At 48.8% G+C, this 19,611-nt stretch overlaps 7 protein-coding genes across 7 annotated transcripts; 5 read left to right on the forward strand and 2 right to left on the reverse strand.

The window, feature by feature from the left end:
* Positions 1–222: 222 nt before the first annotated feature.
* KY384_001559 (uncharacterized protein) lies at positions 223–1,461 on the forward strand (the record flags this gene model as incomplete). Its single annotated transcript, XM_044810089.1, has 2 exons — positions 223–288; positions 523–1,461. 2 exons carry the CDS (start codon positions 223–225, stop codon positions 1,459–1,461), a joined length of 1,005 nt encoding a protein of 334 aa, XP_044673101.1.
* Positions 1,462–1,997: 536 nt separating this feature from the next.
* Positions 1,998–4,905, forward strand: URE1 (Urease; the record flags this gene model as incomplete). The annotated part of the gene is made up of 8 exons (XM_044810090.1): positions 1,998–2,018; positions 2,077–2,163; positions 2,225–2,251; positions 2,304–2,681; positions 2,735–4,411; positions 4,462–4,521; positions 4,581–4,760; positions 4,825–4,905. 8 exons carry the CDS (start codon positions 1,998–2,000, stop codon positions 4,903–4,905), a joined length of 2,511 nt encoding a protein of 836 aa, XP_044673102.1.
* Positions 4,906–5,408: 503 nt separating this feature from the next.
* KY384_001561 (uncharacterized protein) lies at positions 5,409–7,765 on the reverse strand (the record flags this gene model as incomplete). The annotated part of the gene is made up of 5 exons (XM_044810091.1): positions 5,409–6,338; positions 6,391–6,426; positions 6,561–6,959; positions 7,011–7,532; positions 7,586–7,765. The coding sequence occupies 5 exons, from the start codon at positions 7,763–7,765 to the stop codon at positions 5,409–5,411; spliced, it is 2,067 nt and encodes a 688-aa protein (XP_044673103.1).
* A 1,090-nt stretch (positions 7,766–8,855) lies between these two features.
* Positions 8,856–9,794, forward strand: KY384_001562 (uncharacterized protein; the record flags this gene model as incomplete). The annotated part of the gene is made up of 1 exon (XM_044810092.1): positions 8,856–9,794. One exon carries the CDS (start codon positions 8,856–8,858, stop codon positions 9,792–9,794), a length of 939 nt encoding a protein of 312 aa, XP_044673104.1.
* A 1,857-nt stretch (positions 9,795–11,651) lies between these two features.
* Positions 11,652–12,500, forward strand: KY384_001563 (uncharacterized protein; the record flags this gene model as incomplete). The annotated part of the gene is made up of 1 exon (XM_044810093.1): positions 11,652–12,500. One exon carries the CDS (start codon positions 11,652–11,654, stop codon positions 12,498–12,500), a length of 849 nt encoding a protein of 282 aa, XP_044673105.1.
* A 325-nt stretch (positions 12,501–12,825) lies between these two features.
* Positions 12,826–14,394, reverse strand: KY384_001564 (uncharacterized protein; the record flags this gene model as incomplete). The annotated part of the gene is made up of 3 exons (XM_044810094.1): positions 12,826–12,917; positions 12,972–14,286; positions 14,341–14,394. The coding sequence occupies 3 exons, from the start codon at positions 14,392–14,394 to the stop codon at positions 12,826–12,828; spliced, it is 1,461 nt and encodes a 486-aa protein (XP_044673106.1).
* Positions 14,395–15,266: 872 nt separating this feature from the next.
* KY384_001565 (uncharacterized protein) lies at positions 15,267–19,056 on the forward strand (the record flags this gene model as incomplete). The annotated part of the gene is made up of 4 exons (XM_044810095.1): positions 15,267–15,653; positions 15,707–18,376; positions 18,432–18,484; positions 18,531–19,056. 4 exons carry the CDS (start codon positions 15,267–15,269, stop codon positions 19,054–19,056), a joined length of 3,636 nt encoding a protein of 1,211 aa, XP_044673107.1.
* Between the last annotated feature and the right edge of the window lie 555 nt (positions 19,057–19,611).

Genomic DNA, 19,611 nt, shown 5'->3' on the forward strand with positions numbered 1-19,611 from the left:
CAGATTTGGCGCTAATCTCCCAGCGCGCCCTCGGCGTCCTGCAAAGCCGGCCCCTGCAGCGCTAGGCTCTCTACTCCGTACAGCCCCCCCCCCATTCACCTTTAAGAGGCCACCGCCCCCAATCTGGCTCCTAGAACCTTCAACCTTCACCCTCACGCTGCCCCATCCCTCCCGCTTTCACCGCTATTTACATCGCCCAGCGGTCGATATCCATCGTCGACTATGGCGCCTAACAAGAAGCCTGATGACAAAATTACCATCCACGACTTTCTTGAGACCAGGAACACTGTAAGTCCCCGCCGTGCGCCCAAACTACACTTCTCCCCCCTGCCCGATCGCGCCATGTCAACAAACTGCGCGCTTGGGTCATCGCTTTCAATGTTTACACCAGACCTCCACGAACGCGATTGATTAATCCTTCAATCATCAGCACTCTCTGACGCGTAATTGACGTCTTTACCTGCTACGTTGTCTATTCGACTTTGCGCTCTCACATAATTCATTCTGACGGCAGTGTTCTAGGTTGTAGCCGGGCTCTCTACCTTGCAGTCTGCGATATCCGATCTTTCGCGTTCCTACCTCGCACATACCGACAATCTCATCGGCAGAGGAGGCTCGGGTGCTGCCGCCTACATTCCGAACCCCATCGGTGGCGACAATGGCATTTTTGGTGCTCCGGGCCCTACGCCTGCGCCTATCATTGAGACAGCCCAGGAGCCAAAGAAAAGAAAGCGGGCTCCTCATGACAAGAACGCGCCTAAACGCGCGCTGACCCCGTTCTTCCTCTTCCTTCAGACCGCTCGCCCAATGATTGCAGATGAGATGGGCTCAGGGCACACAGCCAAGGAAGTTCAGGATGAAGGAGGCAAAAGATGGCGCGAGATGCCCGAAAATGAGAAAGAGGTAATGCTCAGCTGCTCACGTGTTACCTGGTCGCTAACGTCAATGCTAAAGAAATGGAACGAGCAATATGGCATTAATTTCGCGCGTTATAAAGAGCTCATGAAGGCGTACAAGGCGGGCCTGCCACTACCGGAAATAGATGAAGCCGAGGCCAAGAGGCTTTATCTCCAAAACAAGCAGACTGGTAAGATCCCGGATACGACAAACATCGAAACACAGCACGCGCCGGTCGCCGAAGAAAATACGGAGACCTCAGAAGACAGTTCATCAGACGAAGAGTCCGAGCCTCTCAAGGAGCCATCGCCGCCACCTGCCACTAAGAAACAGAAGGTAGGGAAAGAAGCCGCCAAAAGGAAGGCAGCGGCTCCGGAGCCTGAGCCCGTACTCGATCCTGCCCTGAGAGGTCCGGAGAAGAAGAAGCCCGGTAAGAGAGGAAGCAAAGCGACCGAAGCTGCTGAGTCCAAGAAAGCAGCTGCTGAGCTTGCAGCACCACCCCCCAAGACGGAGGAAAAGTCGAAGAAGAAGAAGCAGCGGAAGAGCACTGCCACAGACTCCTAAGTCCTAACCGTCATCATTGTATCCAAGTGGTTGGGACGGAAAAAGTATACCCTTAAGGAACAAGCTTGGTTGTGCGGGTGTCCATATGAGCTTTCAATCCTTATGTCGCACCAGCTCGGAGCTTTCCCTTCAGTAAATGTGTATGCTTTGAAGCTGATCTCCTATGTATGTAATTGAATGCCCTGGTTCTATAAATCGAGATATTGATTTAGCTTTGCAATGTTTGCCTTCCTCTTATCGCCTTATGCGATATCAAATTCGCGACCCTTTCTTCCGTAAAGGCCTCATTCTAGACGGCAGTGCTCTTGAGCCTTGTCTCGGACCTAGCGTCTCCAGGCATAAGGTGGGTGTAAACCGCGGGCTGATATTTACCTTGCTCTATCAAAGCAAGCATGGCTATCTAGCCTTATCAGAAGCCATAACTGCTTAGCCATGCGGGAGGTGGGGAAGGATCTCCTACCCCACATCGTGTGCCGTCGCTCGAAAACGCTCTCGCACATTTTGCATACATCACATCGCTCTTACTGCATCTGGAAATGCAACTCGTACCTAAGGAGGTATACGATCTCAACTTTCGTAGACGTCAGCCGAAACTGACAATGACTTCCTTTGCAGCTTGATAAGCTCGTCACCTCCCAGTTGGGGTTTCTTGCGCAGCGACGGCTTGCCAGAGGTGTCAAGCTGAACCATGCGGAAGCTACCGTACGCTCACATAATGTGCTGCGTAACATGTGTGATGGGCTTTGCTAATGGATCCTGTTAGGCTTTGATTGCTAGCAACTTACAAGAAGTAAAGATCATGCTTCCCTGCGGACCCTGAGCTCAGAGCCAACGTCAAACAGCTCATACGTGATGGAAGTCATTCGGTTGCGGACCTTATGTCCTTGGGAAAGACCATGCTTGGACGCCGTCATGTCCTCCCGTCCGTCGTGTCCAGCCTCTCTGAGCTGATGGTTGAAGGAACTTTTCCTTCTGGGACGTATCTAGTGACTGTCCACAATCCCGTCAGTTCGGACGATGGAAATATTGAAAGGGCTCTGTACGGCAGTTTCCTACCTGTTCCGTCAGAGGATCTATTCACGCTACCTGATGCCTCGGAGCAAGACTGCTCGGAATTGCCTGGTGCTGTGATCACCGTTAAGGATGGTAGGATCGTATTACTTGAAGGACGCAAGAGGATTCGCCTGAAAGTCGTTAGCAAAGGGGATAGGCCAATACAGGTGTCTACTAAGAATCCTCCCCTTTGGCTTCTGGCTACTTCTAATACATTCAGGTTGGTTCCCATTATCATCTCGTTGAAGCAAATCCACAGCTCGAGTTTGACCGGATCAAAGCCTACGGATACACACTTGACATACCGGCGGGGACGTCAATTCGCTTTGAACCGGGTGACACAAAGACGGTAACTTGCGTTGAGATTGGGGGCAAGAGGATCATTTCTGGCGGAAATTGCATTGCTCCTGGTATCGTAGACATGTCAAAGAAAGATGCCATTCTCCGGACAATCGAAAATGCAAATTTCGCGCACAAGGACGAGCCAGATGCAGAACTTGATTCACTCGACCCTTACACTATGACTCGTGAGGCATATTGCGGAATGTTTGGTCCTACAGTTGGGGATCTCGTCAGGTTAGGAGCTACAGATCTATGGGTCATGGTCGAAAAGGATCTCATCTTGCACGGCGACGAATGCAAATTTGGTGGGGGGAAGACGCTACGAGAAGGAATGGGCCAGGCTAGTGGTCGTACGGATGCCGATACTCTTGACACGGTTATCACCAATGCCCTGGTAATTGACTGGACGGGCATTCTTAAAGCCGATATAGGGATCAAGCATGGCATCATTGTGGGCATTGGAAAGGCCGGAAATCCAGATGTGATGGACGGAGTTGATGCTGCAATGATTGTTGGCTCGTGTACCGACGTAATTGCAGGGGAAGGTAAAATCATAACCGCTGGTGGGCTCGACACGCATATACACTTCATCTGTCCTCAGCAGGCTCATGAGGCTGTGGCCTCTGGCGTTACTACCATGCTCGGAGGAGGCACTGGACCGAGCGCTGGCACGAGTGCAACAACGTGCACACCAGGAAAATTGCACATCAAGCAAATGCTCAAGGCTTGTGATGAGTTGCCAGTCAATTTTGGGATTACTGGCAAGGGCAATGACAGTGGCCACCAAGCTCTGCAAGAACAATGCGTAGCTGGCGCCGCCGGTCTCAAGTTACATGAAGATTGGGGCAGCACTCCTGCGGCCATTGACACTTGCCTTGATGTTTGTGACGAGCATGATGTTCAGTGCCTCATCCACACCGACACCTTGAACGAGTCTGGTTTCGTAGAGCAGACTATCCAGGCTTTCAAGGACAGGACGATCCACACATATCATACAGAGGGTGCGGGAGGTGGTCATGCCCCAGACATCATTTCTGTTGTCGAACACAAGAACGTGCTTCCAAGCAGCACTAATCCTACACGGCCATACACACACAACACCCTTGATGAGCATTTGGACATGCTGATGGTATGCCACCACCTATCGAAGGGCATACCTGAAGATGTGGCCTTTGCCGAGTCTCGAATTCGGGCAGAGACGATTGCAGCGGAAGACGTCCTGCATGATTTAGGTGCTATCAGTATGATGTCTTCCGATTCACAGGCCATGGGCCGATGCGGTGAAGTGATCCTGCGAACTTGGAATACTGCTCACAAGAACAAATTGCAGCGCGGTCAGCTGAAGGAAGATGAAGGAACAGGGGCCGATAATTTCAGGGTCAAGCGATATGTCAGCAAGTACACCATCAATCCGGCAATTGCCCAAGGTATGAGCCATGTGATCGGCAGTGTTGAGGTCGGAAAGCTGGCAGACCTAGTCCTCTGGACACCAGCAAATTTCGGCACCAAGCCTACTATGGTTGTTAAAGGCGGCATGATCTCGCATATGCAAATGGTACGTGTGCCTAATCACGCTGAGCCGCTTACCCTCCTGACACCCTGTAGGGTGACCCAAATGCTTCTATACCGACCGTAGAACCAATCGTCATGCGTCCAATGTTTGCAGTAAGTCCACCGAAATGCTGTCAAGCCTTCCTCAAATTACTGATTACTAATGTCCATAGACCCTCGTACCCTCTACGTCCCTCACATTTGTATCAAATGCATCAATCACCACAGGGACAATAGCATCGTACAATCTGAAAAAGAGAGTTGAAGCAGTGAAAAACTGTAGGAAAATCAGTAAGCTGGACATGAAGTTTAATGATGCCATGCCAAAGATGAAAGTCAACGCTGAAACATACGTAAGTGACGGCCGCATTTCCGCTTTCTGTTTCGGCCTCAACATATGCTAAGTTCCCTCTCTAGATCGTGGAGGCGGATACTATGGTGTGCAAGGCAGAACCAGCAATGCAGCTGCCGCTGACCCAGGGGTATTACGTCTTTTGAATGACTGAAGTTGCATCGTCTTGGTCAGTTAGATCAAAGCGTGAAAGAATGACAAAGGCTGTAAAGTCTTATCGGAAACATCAATGACTTGCTGCTTAGGTCAGCTCGGAAACATTTCTTATTTCTTCGAAATGTATGGCCGGGCATGCAACAATGCTTCACAACATTGTCTCTGGAGAGCTGTAAAACATCATTGATACTGCCTTGAGATTGTGCATTATCTTGTGAGGATACCAGTAGCCAAACGCCAATTGCCCAGGAGAGCTTCATGCTGATCTATGCCTCAATTGCTATCTAGATGTAAAAGTACGAGCTCGGGCAGTCTTGCTACTTCAGCGGGAATGCGGGGAGTATATTATGTCTTATTTTTGGTCTTCGCGGTCTTGATGTAAATGTGTTCTCTGTCTCTACTGACGACTCTTGAAATCATCTCACCGTGTGGGCGTACCGTGTTTCGGAATCTCATACCTATGGAGGTCAATGTACGTGGTGACTGACTCACCTTACAACTCGTCATCGTCCTCTTGATGGAATTCGCCTGCAGACATAATCCCAAACTCCACATTACTCGTAGTAAGTATCTCACTCGCGCTCCCATAGACTGTTCTCCTCCGCTTCCTCTTCCTTCGAACCTCAACCGAAGATCCTGATGTCTGTGAACCAAACGCTGCGTCACTCAGAGAATCGCACGTCCCTACATTTTGGGCAATCTCACTTATCGTGTCGTCCGACCGATTGCTAGATTTGTCGCCTGAAGGTAGATATCTTCTGGGCGTGCTTGTTGCTGTTCCGCGCTGGGACTGTGTTTGCTGGCCATCGACAAATCTCTCTAACCTGCTTTGCTCTCGACTTCCAATGCTGGTTCGTTGGGGCCTCGTAGCTCTCTGGGGTAGTTTTTGCCTATCCGCTGATAGTACCCTAAAGCGATCAAGAAAATTGCTACGAATTGCCTCCACGTGCAAGTTGGTTGGGACTTCCACAGCTCTGGATGAAGATTCGAATAGTTCTATAAGTATGTGTTCTACATTCGTTGGAGCTGTCTGGTGGTTATGATGGGTATAGTCTGTTGGGCTGTCATGGCTGCTAGGCAATCTGACATGACTAGCCTTCGCGAGACTTTGACCATCCTTATCCATCGACCAGGATTGGATAATTGTATGAGCTCTCAGTTCAGACGATTGTAAGCGGCCAGGATCAACGATATATTGTTCTACATCTATCGCAGTCTTTAATTCTTCCTGTTGGCGGTTTTTCATCTCCTCGTCATAAGCCAGAATATCATGCTGGCAATATTGACCGAAAAGACTTTGCATGGTCATTCCTTGTGACCAGCTTCTTTCATCCGCGGTACACGGGTACACATCGAGCGGTCGAAGGACTTCAAGGAGGTGACAGAGTTCAGCATACGATGAGTGGCGAGAGTATGGGAACCTCTATAGAGTATCATTAGTTATATGATTGACAGAACTATGTTCTCTTACGTACTATGATTTTTGGGCCGTCATCGCCAGCTTCAGCATCCTTTATTGCACATCTCGTTGTCTCCCCCCTAGATTCACTACAGTCCCATCCGCTTGTTCATTGATAATCTGGTGAAACTTCATGGAGCTGTTGAGATTCGCCCCCTTGGAAATCGTATAGGCGGAGTTTGGGACACAAGTCCCTGTCAAAGATTGTTCGCTACGATCTCGCAATGCTGATTCGGCTCCAACTTCATCAGTGGGATCTCTCCCGCCACTCATAGCGCCAGGCTCTATTAGAATATGGCCCTTCACATCACGACTCACTATAGGGCGTATGAAAACAGTGTTAGGAGACTCTAGTGCGCCGCATTTCGTCCCGAGCTCGCAAGAATGGAGGCGCACCGATGCATTTTTGGTAAGACAACCCTCTTGAGAATGGTGACCTACACTGAAGCCTGAAAGTGCCGGGCTCTCGTGACATGGATTCAAATTATGGCTTGAGTCCGGACACAATTTCGAACTGGACTTTGCATTGGCATTCTTGAAAGCAAGAGACTGATATAGATTATACCGGTATTCATCCAGATGTATCTGCTTCAAATCAGACCTATGTACAAGGCTGAGAGGCCAACTCTGACAGACCTGCGAATTTAGGGCATGACTGAGTGCACGCCAGACGTCCTCGTAGCCAAACGTCCACGCCAGAAAGTGGAATACTGTGTCTGCAGGATAGCTGAAGACCTTCTCAAGGAGCTCTGCAATACCTCCCGCTTTAGACGGGAATTGACGATACTTTTCGTCTTTGGTCGCGAACGTAGTGTCCAGGTAGATCCTGTCGATAGTCTTTAAGCCATGTGCATAGGGAATGATGACAGGATGACGTGTGAGTGTTTCGACCCACCATGGCTCAGATCTGATATCACCAGTGTATAGGACAGTCTTAGACACATCTTGGATGAGGAACATAACAGCACCTACGCAATGATTGGCATCGAGCAAAGTGACCCTGATCGAGTAGCCGTGCCTAAGCTCAATTGTGGTTGGAATATCGACGGGAATAGTTTTGACTACCTTTCGCAAATGTTTGTATGTCTTGACTCTGCATTCGAGGATGCCATCAAAGGCGTTCTGCCGATCTGCACGTGTCTCGAGGTTCAGAAGTAACTAACAAGGGTTTAGTCTACATCTCCGCATGAACTGCGCTCGAGTTATCCTACATTTTGTGTAGCAGGCGAGCAGTATATGAACGGAGATTTGAAGGACTCAAGCCCTCGCATGTGGTCTTTGTGGGCGTGGCTTAGGAAGCATGCCAGTGGGGGCTTTTTACCAGGAAGAGGCTTGAAAAAGTCGATCGAAATTTCAGGAAATTCTTCCATATAGCCATCAAATGTAGACATGGTGCTACTGAGATTTCAAAACAGGCTAAGAATGGCGGCATCAAGATGAAATCCCGGAGCAGGAGTTGAATCGGATGTGCGAGGAACGATTCAAAGGATAAATCTCGACCGAATATTTTGCTCCTCTCCAACATTCTGCGGTTATACAATGTGCCAAAGTAGTCATTGTACCCACATACTGACATCGGAATTCTATTATTGTTACAAAGTGTGAATAGTATGTCACGACGTGCTGAGACCGGAATTTCTAATTTCGATGTCTCCGAGAGTGTGTTTTGTTGCAGCTGTAGAGGGTAAGCCACACTACCGTTCGCGTCATGCCACGAATCGCTTGAAGACAGCATCAGGTATGTGTTGATTGACTGTGTCTTTAGACTATCGTTGGGGCATTAGGGTTGTCCCGTCTGGCCCGTACAATCAAAGCTAGCCTCGTAGTACCTTTTATCATCCTTAGTTCTTGAAGATGTGTTCTCTTTTTGTTCCCCTGTGCAGTGTCATGAAATGTCTAAATGCCCTGTAGTACTCAAGTATATGATAGTAGGAGAGAAGGTTCGTCCGTAGTGTCCGAGTCATACCAGTAAACTACCCTATTCTATGGTTAAGGTACTTAGTTCAAGGCTTACAGGCAACCCTGAGCAAGCCCCCCGTTTGGGTTTCTAGCTGCCGTTTTTCACTCTGTCCCGCCCACATGATCTCACACCCCCAGAACATTGTGTGAACATTTTCATTACAACCCAGTCAAATTCTACAAGACCCCGAGCTTCTTTGACACAGTCATCATGAAACCAATGCATGGGGAGTAGGCTACTATCTCTTGCCATCAACTGTCAACAAGCCATCTCGTCATTTTCCTTCCTCCGATCGAACCCCGATCCCCAGCCTCGGAAAGCGTATTCAAGGATTGATGCACGATCAAGACTGGTAACTCTCGGATCGCCTGTTGCGAGTATTTACATCTATCTACCTTGACAAACCTACCATATGATACACAAGCTATAGCCTTCGGTCTTGTCGGCTCAGGAGTTGACCCTCGGGCCTGACGACTCGAACCCTCCCTGGGGACGAGAGTCAAATCGATTTCAGGGGTATCATGCGGAAGCCTGAGATTTCGAAGCTGGTGCTGGCGCGACTGATCACCCCGAAGGCCGAACTTCGCGACATTGACTGGCGTCGATATATTGACAAATACATTGTTCCAGAAGTCAGATTAGAGAGCCAACGCTTCTGCGGTCCGACTGAGGACCATGAATATTTATATCCTGGTCTCGACTATGCCAAACCCGCTCATCGGCTCCGCCTCATACACTTTCACGCCCATAGACAGCTTTTCAAGGCCTTTGATGAGCTTAGATTAACAGAGAGCGAAATCTACCACCTCTGTAACTGGGTTGGCACTAAATGGGCCAAGGATGAGTTTGAAAGAGAGAACAACATGAGAATACCTAATACTACGTGGGAGGGGGTTCATCCTTACCAACCGCCTCCTCAGGCTACTGTCACGATCGTTGATGATCTGCAAAGCCTTGGAGGTGTGCACCATCTGAACCCACATATAAAGCAAGACGAGGAGGACGAAGACATGGAAGACGTCAGTGAAGATGAGACTTACATGACCGAAGAAGAGCCTACGTCCGGAGACGATAGTGAGGACGAGTTGCAACAAAGTGTTGGCTTGTCACTGAATGAGAGGCTGAGGGCTAGTGCCGAAGCAAATGCAGCGGCGAGGGCAAGGGGCGAAGCGGTGACTACGGATGCAGAGTGGGAGCAGTGGTTGAAAGAATTGGCCGAACGAGGACTGACTCCCGCTCTTGGTCTGCAGGAACTACGAAGCTCAGTATCTGGCCCTCCACAAGTAATTTCTGTAGACCAGGCTCAACTGCTCGGCAGCCTTGGTGCGAGCAGCATCTCGCAAATGACACACCAGCAATCGGAGCAGCAAATAGCACATCCAAATCTGGTGTCAACAATGAGTACTGCTGAGCTCGACGTACCTTCCATCAATCTGCCATCTACTGTCCAAGGTCACTGAGATGCTAGGGGGGACAAAAGGTCGAGAAATGGACTCGAAATTACATCGTCGTCCAAGTCACGGCACCGTTTGCTAGCACAACATTCAATGAACGACCCTCGCAACTGGGGTGCAGAGCCGTCATTGAATGGGTACGAATTGATGACAATAGACTCTTTTGTCGTAAGGCTAATCACAACGAGAATATGCATTGAGTTAACTTGATTTATTCATACATTAAATTAAAGGGCATCTTCATGAATGTTCCATGGAACAGAGTCTTCCAATTACCCCTCATCAGCTAGATTGATTCCGTTTCGCTGGCTTTCATCGAAATCTTTGCATAACTTCTTTACATAGATCTCCGAATGTCTGCCCAGTTGCACTGTCAATCATCTCGTCTAAGTTAGGCTGCGTGAAAATAGCAAGCGTGTTTCTTGCAACACTCATGCCACCTGGGCTATTCCTCTCTGCTTTTACAAAGTGCGGCACGGCTTTGAGCCTCCCTTGCGTGATAACTTCCAACGCCTCGCCAGTCTGAAATGCAAGACAGTCTAAGGGGATCGATACTTTCACAACCTGACCCTCACGTCCGCGAATGTATAAGCCTGTCGAAGATGAGGGTGGACCTGCAAGTGGTGGCAGTGGGGAAAGGCTTCCCTTTCCTTGCTCAACACGGGGACAGGGCGAGTGTGCTGCCTCATCGATGTACATTGCCGATGTCAGACCTGTGAGACAGCCGTGATCGATGTGTGTTGCGCACCAGGAGTCATCAGCTAATGATTCAGCTAACGATCCATGGTCACCTAAGACCTCGTTCGAGGTTGTAGACGTTTTCGGGGGAAAATAATGGAGCAGACGAGCCTTCGTGGTGATAGAGTTCTTCACGACGTTCTCAAGATGATTGGGTTTATAATCGTGAACACAAGTTCTGGCATAGCGGTCACATGTTTGAGCAACTAGTATAGCCGTATCAACGATCAAGCCACACAAGTCTTCCAATGCGCTTTTGAAGCCCGGTAGGGATTCCTCCGCGGGCCACAAGTTTGGCGCGAGCATCCCTGCATGATTTCTGGCCGATGTTTGTGGCTGCTGGTTAAGGTCATGTCCACTATAGAAAGCACAGTTCACGTAGAAGGAGCCTTTCAATGTATCGTACTGACCAGTCTTCAAAGCCTCCTTGCCATGACTCCAGCCGCTGAGATAGCTAGAGGAGGCGTCGGTAAGTTGATCTATTTTTCACCTTTAAGCAAACGAGGCAACTTTGCAAGACTTGGATAAAAGAAATCGCCTAACATCAATGGCATGACCAATAGGACTTACCGAGTTCAGCAGTCGGAAGATTAGCGAGGTAAGACGCAGATGAAAGGACGCGTTCGCGAAGGTTGACAAAATTCGCTGGTAGGTCTTTTACGACCAAGATGCCAAGCGAGGATGGGCCAAATGCTGCTTCAAGAGTATCGAGACTGACCGTGGCTATATCACTAGCTCAGTTGTGTGAATGAAGTAGAAATGAATATCAGACATTTCTTTAGATCTGCTAGGCTGACTGTAACAGCCTGTCTTGTGTGCACATCTATGCTAGTGGCATCATCTGCAGGCAGATGGGCACTTGCAGAAAGAGCAGCACTATCTCTTTCTGTCATCCTCGCCTACACGATTGTCTGAGCGAGCAAAGATTCAAGGCCGGACCATATAGAACAAAATACCTGTGTAGTTCACCGTACATTATTACCTCTAGGCTAAGGATCGGTTCCAGGCCAAGACTCTTTTCTGCGGTGCGGGCCGAGATTAAATGCCTTGGGTGATGATATAAATTCGTCCGCCGTAAGGTAGATTTCATCGTCAAGATCTCGGAGAAATTGAATTCTCCGAAGCATGGTAAAGCCATTATTATTCAAGGGCGAGAAGAAATCAAGGAAGCGCAAAGCTCCTTCAACTGAAACACGCAATGACCCAGCAGACGTAAAGGCACTGGCGATGCCTAGTCATCAAATCGATGTCCCAGAAGCGGATGGTTGGGTGAGTGCCGAAGCTGCGACAGACGTCAGTGGTCCCATCATCTTCGTTTTACCTTCTTCCCCGCCATACTGCATCGCGTGTGATGCCAATGGAAAGGTTTTCACCAGCGAATTGGAAAATCTTGTCGAAGGGGATCCCAATAGTGCAGAACCCCACGATGTGCGCCAGGTTTGGATCGCGAGCAAGGTGGCAGGGACAGAAGAGTTTAGCTTCAAAGGGCATCACGGCCGGTACTCAAACTCGATGCCTTTTCTGGGCTATGAAATCTTGACAATGTACAGATATCTAAGCTGTGACGAGACTGGAAGTCTCTCAGCAAATCGCGAAGCCATTTCTCCTGAGGAATCCTTTCGCTGCATCCCATCTCCCAAGGTGCCCTGCGCCTTCAGTGTTCAGACCGTCAGAGACACATTCCTCAACGCGTTGGATGAAGTGAAAGGCCTAGAGGTCCGAGGTGACACCGAATCTGTATCTTTCAAATCCACGCTGCGAATACGGATGCAGGCGAGGTTTAAGCCAAAGAACAAAGCGCACAAGGAGCAGAAGGTGAAGGAGAGGATCAGTCGTAAGGAGTTGGAAGGAGCGGTAGGGCGACATCTGGAAGACGATGAAGTTCGACGACTCAAGAAGGCGAGGATGCAAGGTGATTTCCACGAAGCGATTCTAGATGTCAGAGTTAAGGGAAAACACGATAAATTCGGCTGATCGGTCTATGTTCGCAATTTCGAACAAGTCCACAAGTTGACAACAATGAGTCCTCAAAAGCAGTACCATCCCTGAGCAACAGAGCAAGCGCGCCTTTGTTCGACGCAGAGAGGCCGCACTTTCCGATCGATCTTAGAGCCAGAGCAGAAGCAAGACTCAAAGACGCTATCAATTCGGGGGCTCTCGAATTGCTCTCCATGACTTTTCCGAATTATTGAGCGCCAGTAACGCCGACACCTGCCCTATCATCAGAGAGTAGTATTATGGCGCCAGATCGAACGCCTGTAAAAAGTAAGGTCAAGATATGAGTTGTGGATGTGCAACATCAGCTCCCGCTGCTAATGCCGCGGGGCAGAGATGGCGGTTGTCCAGGCTTCGGGGCTGTTCGCTCCTTTTTCTCTTTCTTGGCCCACCGGACTGTGAAGCGCAGCATTAGTCTTAGACTCTATGAAAGAAATTTGGGTGACTTACGCCCACACGCATTGCATAACGTCTTCGGACCCGTAGGGCCTTTCCTCCACTCCGGAGAATCGAGGGTTCCGCAATCAGTGCAGACATATTCATCGGCTACCTTGAGCTTCTTCTTCTTGTCTCCCAAGCGATTGTCCTTATCCATGGGGATTGCAATTCCTGCGTCACCTCTAATCAAAGCTGGGCTTGCGTCTCCAGTACTGATACCCTGCGAGCGTTCGCCGTCGCGGTAACGCAACCCCGTAAGCATTTCAATTGTCTCTATGTGAGTGGCGCCCTCATATCGTGCCATTTTATCGTTTATACTGTCGGGTTTGGAGCTTGCGTTTGCTTCGTCCAAGTTCTGTTGAGTGAGCGCAGTGTTTGAAGCACTAGGTTTTGCAGGTGGCGGCATGCCATTATAATCATTAGATTGAGTGGACGTCATTGATGCAGAGCCTGGAGTGCCACTTTCTGTGGTCTGCGTTTGGGAAGGTGTGACGCTGCCATGCCCATCCTGATGCTTTTGGTAATGCCTCTGCTGCGCTTCTAATTCGTCTTGTTCTTCACGGCGCAGATCTGCTATGCGCTTGGTCAGTCGCTCGTTTTCGATCTTATGCTCTAGGAAGGAGTCCAAGAGGCTCGCATTCTTGGTCGGATATGGCCTTGCCATCATAAAGAACCCTCTGCAGAAACCGGCGGCGTTATTGACCCCGAAAGCTTGTGCGTCAGAACTTAGATGAGGATGACCATGAGATTCGAAAATGGTATAGCTTCCGTCTGCCTTGCGAAATCTATAGAAAAAGCGCAGTGGGTTGCCTGAAGCTATGCTCTCATTGAATTCCCGAACGAATATCCCGCTGTCATCCACGTGAATAAAATCGATTATGAATTTCCCAACCAGCTCGTTTTGTTCATAACCGGTGAGAGACTTGCTCGATGGTGAAACATAGAGAATTCGGGCATCAGGAGTCAAGATATGCAGGAAATCTTTCATCTCTTCCAATACGCGCTGTGACCAATTTCTTCGCTTTGTGAAATCTGTCAGAGTGCTTCCTCCAGTGACATTTGTCTGAGTGCCGAAACCGGTGGGTAGGGGCCCTGCCCCGGCGCCCGACATGTGTGCGCCGACACCTGATGTATCATGATTCTCATTCTCTATCTGTTGCGATTGCTGGTTGTTATGCTGGCCTTCGTGGTTACTCATTCCCTGGCTGGGAGGATCAAGGTTGAGATCCAAGTGCATTGGCAACATATCCACATCTAGGCCATCCATAATGTCCCCTCCCTGGTCTAACATATCCGGCATCGCCGTCTCTCCTCCCATCCTATCCATCTGCGTCGGCGGTCAGGCTAACAAGCATCGACGATCGATCTCGGAATTGCTTACTTGGGATCCTAGATGAGGCTGAAGGCCGCCTTGGCCGCTCTCGAACATTGACATGGCGGCAGGTGGGCATCGGGGCTGATCGCATTTCTTATGCGACCAGATGTTCAACCAGGAGTGGCTTTGGCGGAATAAAAGTCCGCAAAAAGCCGCAGGCAGAGGAAGCGGCTTAGTCCAGCCCTAACGCGCTCAATTAGAGTTTTGATCGCGTACTCATTTAATAGACGTAACCTTATGTTTGCAATGCCATTCAACACACAAATGCGGTACATGGCGTGAAGTGGCATTAGCCTGACACTCTTCGTTCTAATGTGGCTATAAAAGTCTCAGAGCTCTCCTCACCTCTCTCTCCCTTTCCACCTCTCCCCTACAATAGGTTGGCAAACTTAGGTCGATCGAAATGTATGTATTTTTATGGCACATGGGGAATATATGCTAATGAAAAGCTCTAGGTGTAAGTTTGATAGCCAACGTGCTTGTAGGCCGCTGCTAAACCCAGTCCTTCCAGCTAAACTCGAGAAACTCTCCATCTTGGGGTAGGCATAGAATCCTAATTTGAGAGGCCGTTGCTAATCAAGTCTATCAAGAGTCCGTTCTTTCGACAACATCAAGAGCGAGACTATCAAGTTCCAGACGCCACTGACCTTAATCGTCGGTCTGAATGGTTCAGGCAAGACTGTCAGCATTGAAATCTTCTTTTTTTGTTTTTTTTTTGTTTCTAATCAATCTTAGACCATCATCGAGTGTCTGAAATATGCCACCACCGGTGATTTGCCGCCGAACAGCAAGGGTGGTGCATTCATCCATGACCCAAAGGTAGGCCCGTTGCAAAGATATGAGATGAATCGCTTACGTAGGCCTAGCTATGTGGCGAAAAGGAAGTCATGGCTCAGGTAAGGATGATGTTTAGCAGTACTAGCCAGTCTAGAATGGTAGTGAACCGCAGCATGCTGCTCACGGTCAAGAAGACAAGTCGAACTGTGAAGACGCTGGAAGGCTCTTTGTTAATGAACAAAGATGGAGAACGGACATCAATGTCCTCACGAGTCGCTGAACTAGACTTGCTCATGCCAGAAAACCTCGGGGTCTCAAAGGCTATACTTGAATCTGTCATCTTTTGCCATCAAGACGAGAGCCTCTGGCCAATGAGCGAACCTTCACACCTCAAAAAGAGATTCGATGAGATCTTCGAAGCTTTGAAGTATACCAAAGCAATAGACAACATCAAAGCGCTCCGCAAAACCCAAGGAGACAAACTTCGTTTGCTTGTGAAGGACGAACAGACTGCTAAAGAAGTCAAGATGCAAGGTGACAAGGTAAGTCATTCAACCTTAGCCCTTCTTCAATGAGTCTACTAGAATATCACTAGGCAGAGAAAAATTCCAGAGATCTAGATGACCAGCTCAAGATACTCCGTAAAGAGATCGGGGAGTTGAATGAGAAGGCGCAGGACGCCCGAGAGAAGACTAAGGAAGCAACGGACGAATTTTACAATTTTAAAAATGTTGTTGACTCTTTGGATCTAGGCAAACAAAAGCATTCTTTTCATCAATCTAACGTCAACAAGTTGAAAAAGAATCTTAAGGAGCGAAATGAGTCGGATGAATGGCTTCGGTCAGAGATTGCGGATTTTGAGCAACGAGCCAAAACTAGGCAGGAACACCAGAGACAACAGAAGGAACAATATGGAGACCTTGAGAAGGCAATTGACGATTACCGCAATAAGCTCGGTCGTAAACAGAGTGAACTCGGCCGTTACGAGCAGCAGAAGTCAACGCATGAAGAGCAGCTCGAATTGCGAAAAACCCGCGTACAGCATTTGTCACGGCAGTATAACGTGCGGGGCTACGAGACCAACCTAAATGACACCAAGATCGCAGAATTCTTGGCGAAGATGCGTAAGCTATGCAAAGAACGACAGGTAGCCGTAGAGAAAGCTCGGAATGAAACAGAATCAGACGTGAGAGAAGCGCAAGAGTCTCTGAACAAGCTCAATGATCAGAAGTCAACTTTAAACGCAGACCACAGGGCATCAAAGCAGCAAATCTCGCAGAACGACCAAAAGCTCAAAGCCTACCGGTCCGAACTCTCTAACATGGCTGTTGACGAAGGCGAGATTGCCATCCTTGACTCGAAGATGGAGGAACTTGAAGCTAGCCTTGAAGGCGTACGCAATGAGTCTCGGACAGCGTCAAGAGACCTAGCATTCCAGAAGCATGACAAGGATATAAGAGATCTGATGGACAAAGCTAAGCAGCTCAATGACGAGCTGATTGAAAGCACTAAACAAGCTGGTAATTTGGCTGAACTCGAGCACGTCAAAAAAGAACAAGCTGACCGCCAGCGTAATCTCGATCGGCTCACAAACGTCCACAAGGGGAAATTGAACATACTGCTGCACGACGGGTGGCACCACTCGACATTAGAATCGAAATTCGACAAGGTTTTGAACGATAGGACCCAGTCATTAATAAATGCTGAACGCCAACGCGCCCTGGCCTCAAAAGAACTGGAGCAGATTGACCTTGAGCTCAGCATTCTGCAGAAGACCTTTGAGAAAGGGAAACAGGAGAGCGCTGCTTGTGAGAAACGAATCCGCCTCGACGTAGAAGTTGAGCCTGAACAATATCACGCTGAGCTCGCAGACATCGAATCGGGCCGTGACATCATCAAGTCTGATTTAGAAGGCTTTGGCCACGAGAGAGAATATTGGAAGAAAGCGATTGAACGGGCCGAGACTAGACACAAGTGCAAGCTTTGCACTAGGCCGTTCCAACGGAAAGAAGAAGCCGAATTTGTAGACTTTCTGAAGGAGAAAGTTGGGAAAGAGAATGAAGACTTGACTGAGGCCAAAAAGGACCTAGAAAGGGTGGAAAAGAAGCTTCTCCAGGCCAAGAATGCTGGTATCAGCTATGAGACATGGAATAGACTGGCCAAAGGTGAGATACCGAAGCTGGAGGACAACATGAAGGAGCTCTCTTCGAGGAGAAATGCTGTGATCCGCAAGCTCGAAGACCATGACGCTACTGTTAATGAGCACGAGCAGGCAAGTGCCGATGTTGACACACTCGCGAAGCCTGTAGCAAACATCGCAAGATATTACGAAGAGGCTACGAATCTATCGAGTCAGGTTCAGTGTCTGGAGAGAAAGCAACGTGAGACGAGACTTCCCAGGACCCCTGATGAGATTCGGGATCAGCTTGATAGCACAAATGACGGGTTAAGGCACCTGGCGAAAGCAAAGGACAAGCTTGCTCTTGAGAAGGAGAACGCGCGCTCAAACATCAGCTCTCTCGAGCTTCAACTAAGGGACGCGAAGAGTGATATCGCGGAATCTAATCATGATCTCAAGGAAAAGGATCATAAACAAAAACAAATCGAGGAATTGAGCGTCTTGAATCAGACGCAACGAGACAGGATACGGCAGGTTGATGCAAACATGCAAGAAATCTTGCCCCAGGTGGAAGCTGCCCAAGATCAACTTGACGATAAGAAATCCAGAGGTTATCAAAAGGAGAACAATCTTCGAACAGAGTCATCTGAGCTGACCGGCAGTCTTCACACACTTGAAAAGGCCGAGGACATCATTCGCAAATTCGCAGAGGAGGGAGGCTCAGGCAATCTTGCGAGGTGTGCGAGAGAGATGGACTCGCTTCGACAAGAGATACGTCAGACCGAGGACGATCAGAAGGACGTGATAAAGTCTATCAATAAGATCACGGAAGAGATGAGAGGGCATGAAGAAGTTAAACGAATCATCCAAGACAACCTCGAGTACCGTGATAGTCTCCGAGAACTGGAAACTCTTCAGAAAGAAATCTCAGATCTAGAAGCTCAGAACGCAGAGGCTGATCGGGATCATTGGCAGAATGAAGCTAACAAATGGCAAAATCTCTTCAACAAGTACAGTACCGAAAAGACCGGCAAACTAGGTCAAGCAAAGGAGAAGGACAATCAACTGGCAAAGCTGATTGCAGATTGGCAGACCGATTTTAGAGATGCGGCTTTCAAGTACAAGAAGGCACATATCGAAGTAGAGGTAATTTCGATGCTCCCTCAGGCGTTATTCCAGCATAGACTGATCATTACCGCAGACTACAAAAGCAGCAATCGAAGATCTCGGACGATATGGAGGGGCTTTGGATAAGTGAGGTGTAGAATTTCTTACAAGCTCAACGCTGATTTGTGCTCAGAGCCATCATGAAGTATCACAGCATCAAAATGGAGGAAATTAATCGTATCATTGAAGAGCTTTGGAAGAAGACATATCAAGGCACTGATGTCGACACTATCTTGATCCGTTCTGACAACGAATCCGCCAAGGGCAATCGATCGTACAACTACCGAGTGTGTATGGTAAAGCAAGACGCGGAGATGGATATGCGAGGTCGTTGCAGCGCAGGGCAGAAGGTGTTGGCTAGCATCATCATCCGATTGGCCTTGGCCGAATGCTTTGGAGTCAATTGTGGGCTCATCACACTGGACGAGCCGACGACGAATCTGGACCGCGACAATATTCACGCGCTGGCACGATCTCTACATGATCTTATTCAGACACGCCGGCATCAAGCCAATTTCCAGTTGATCATCATCACGCACGATGAGGAGTTCTTGGCATCAATGGGATGCTCCGATTTCTGTGATCACTACTATCGAGTGTTGAGGAATGAACGACAAAAGTCGATCATTAAGCTACAGGATATCCATGAGGTAATGTAGAAATTTTGAGGATGGTGGATGGGTATGATCTGAGTCTGGTGCTAGCTTGCGTGCAATTAGCACATGCACAAGATCTTGCGCGCAGTTGCATATTGCTTGAGCGAAGGCGTCATTGGTCTTGTCGGAGCGTGCAGAGATCGACCTGTTGCGATGTGCATGCATCAACATGTGCCAGCATGCTCGTGTTAATAGGGAACATTGAGTATTGATTTTGCTATAAATAGAAATGCTCTTAGGCAATCGTGAGCACCCCCTTTCAACCCCCTCAGCGGCAGTTGATTCGGCCTGCTTTAGGGGGTCACACCCTCGGCTTGCGTCGCATAAGGCCCTGGGGGATTTAAGTTGTCGCTAACAAGCTGCTTAACAAGCCTTCCGTCCGGCGGGCACCACTCATGAAGGATCTTGCATAAGGCACTAATAGCCATCTGACTCCGCATTTTCGGATTTTCTTAGCACCTGACGTTCAGCATCATCAATCGTCACTCATGTTGCCCCTGTTTGCTGTCCTAGCTTTGTTCTTTTTGCCCCTTTCGTGGGACCTTGGGACCTCTGGAC

The sequence above is a fragment of the Bacidia gigantensis genome, assembly GCF_019456465.1.
Source record: "Bacidia gigantensis strain McMullin 20006 chromosome Unknown contig_132, whole genome shotgun sequence".
Lineage (NCBI taxonomy): Eukaryota > Fungi > Ascomycota > Lecanoromycetes > Lecanorales > Ramalinaceae > Bacidia > Bacidia gigantensis.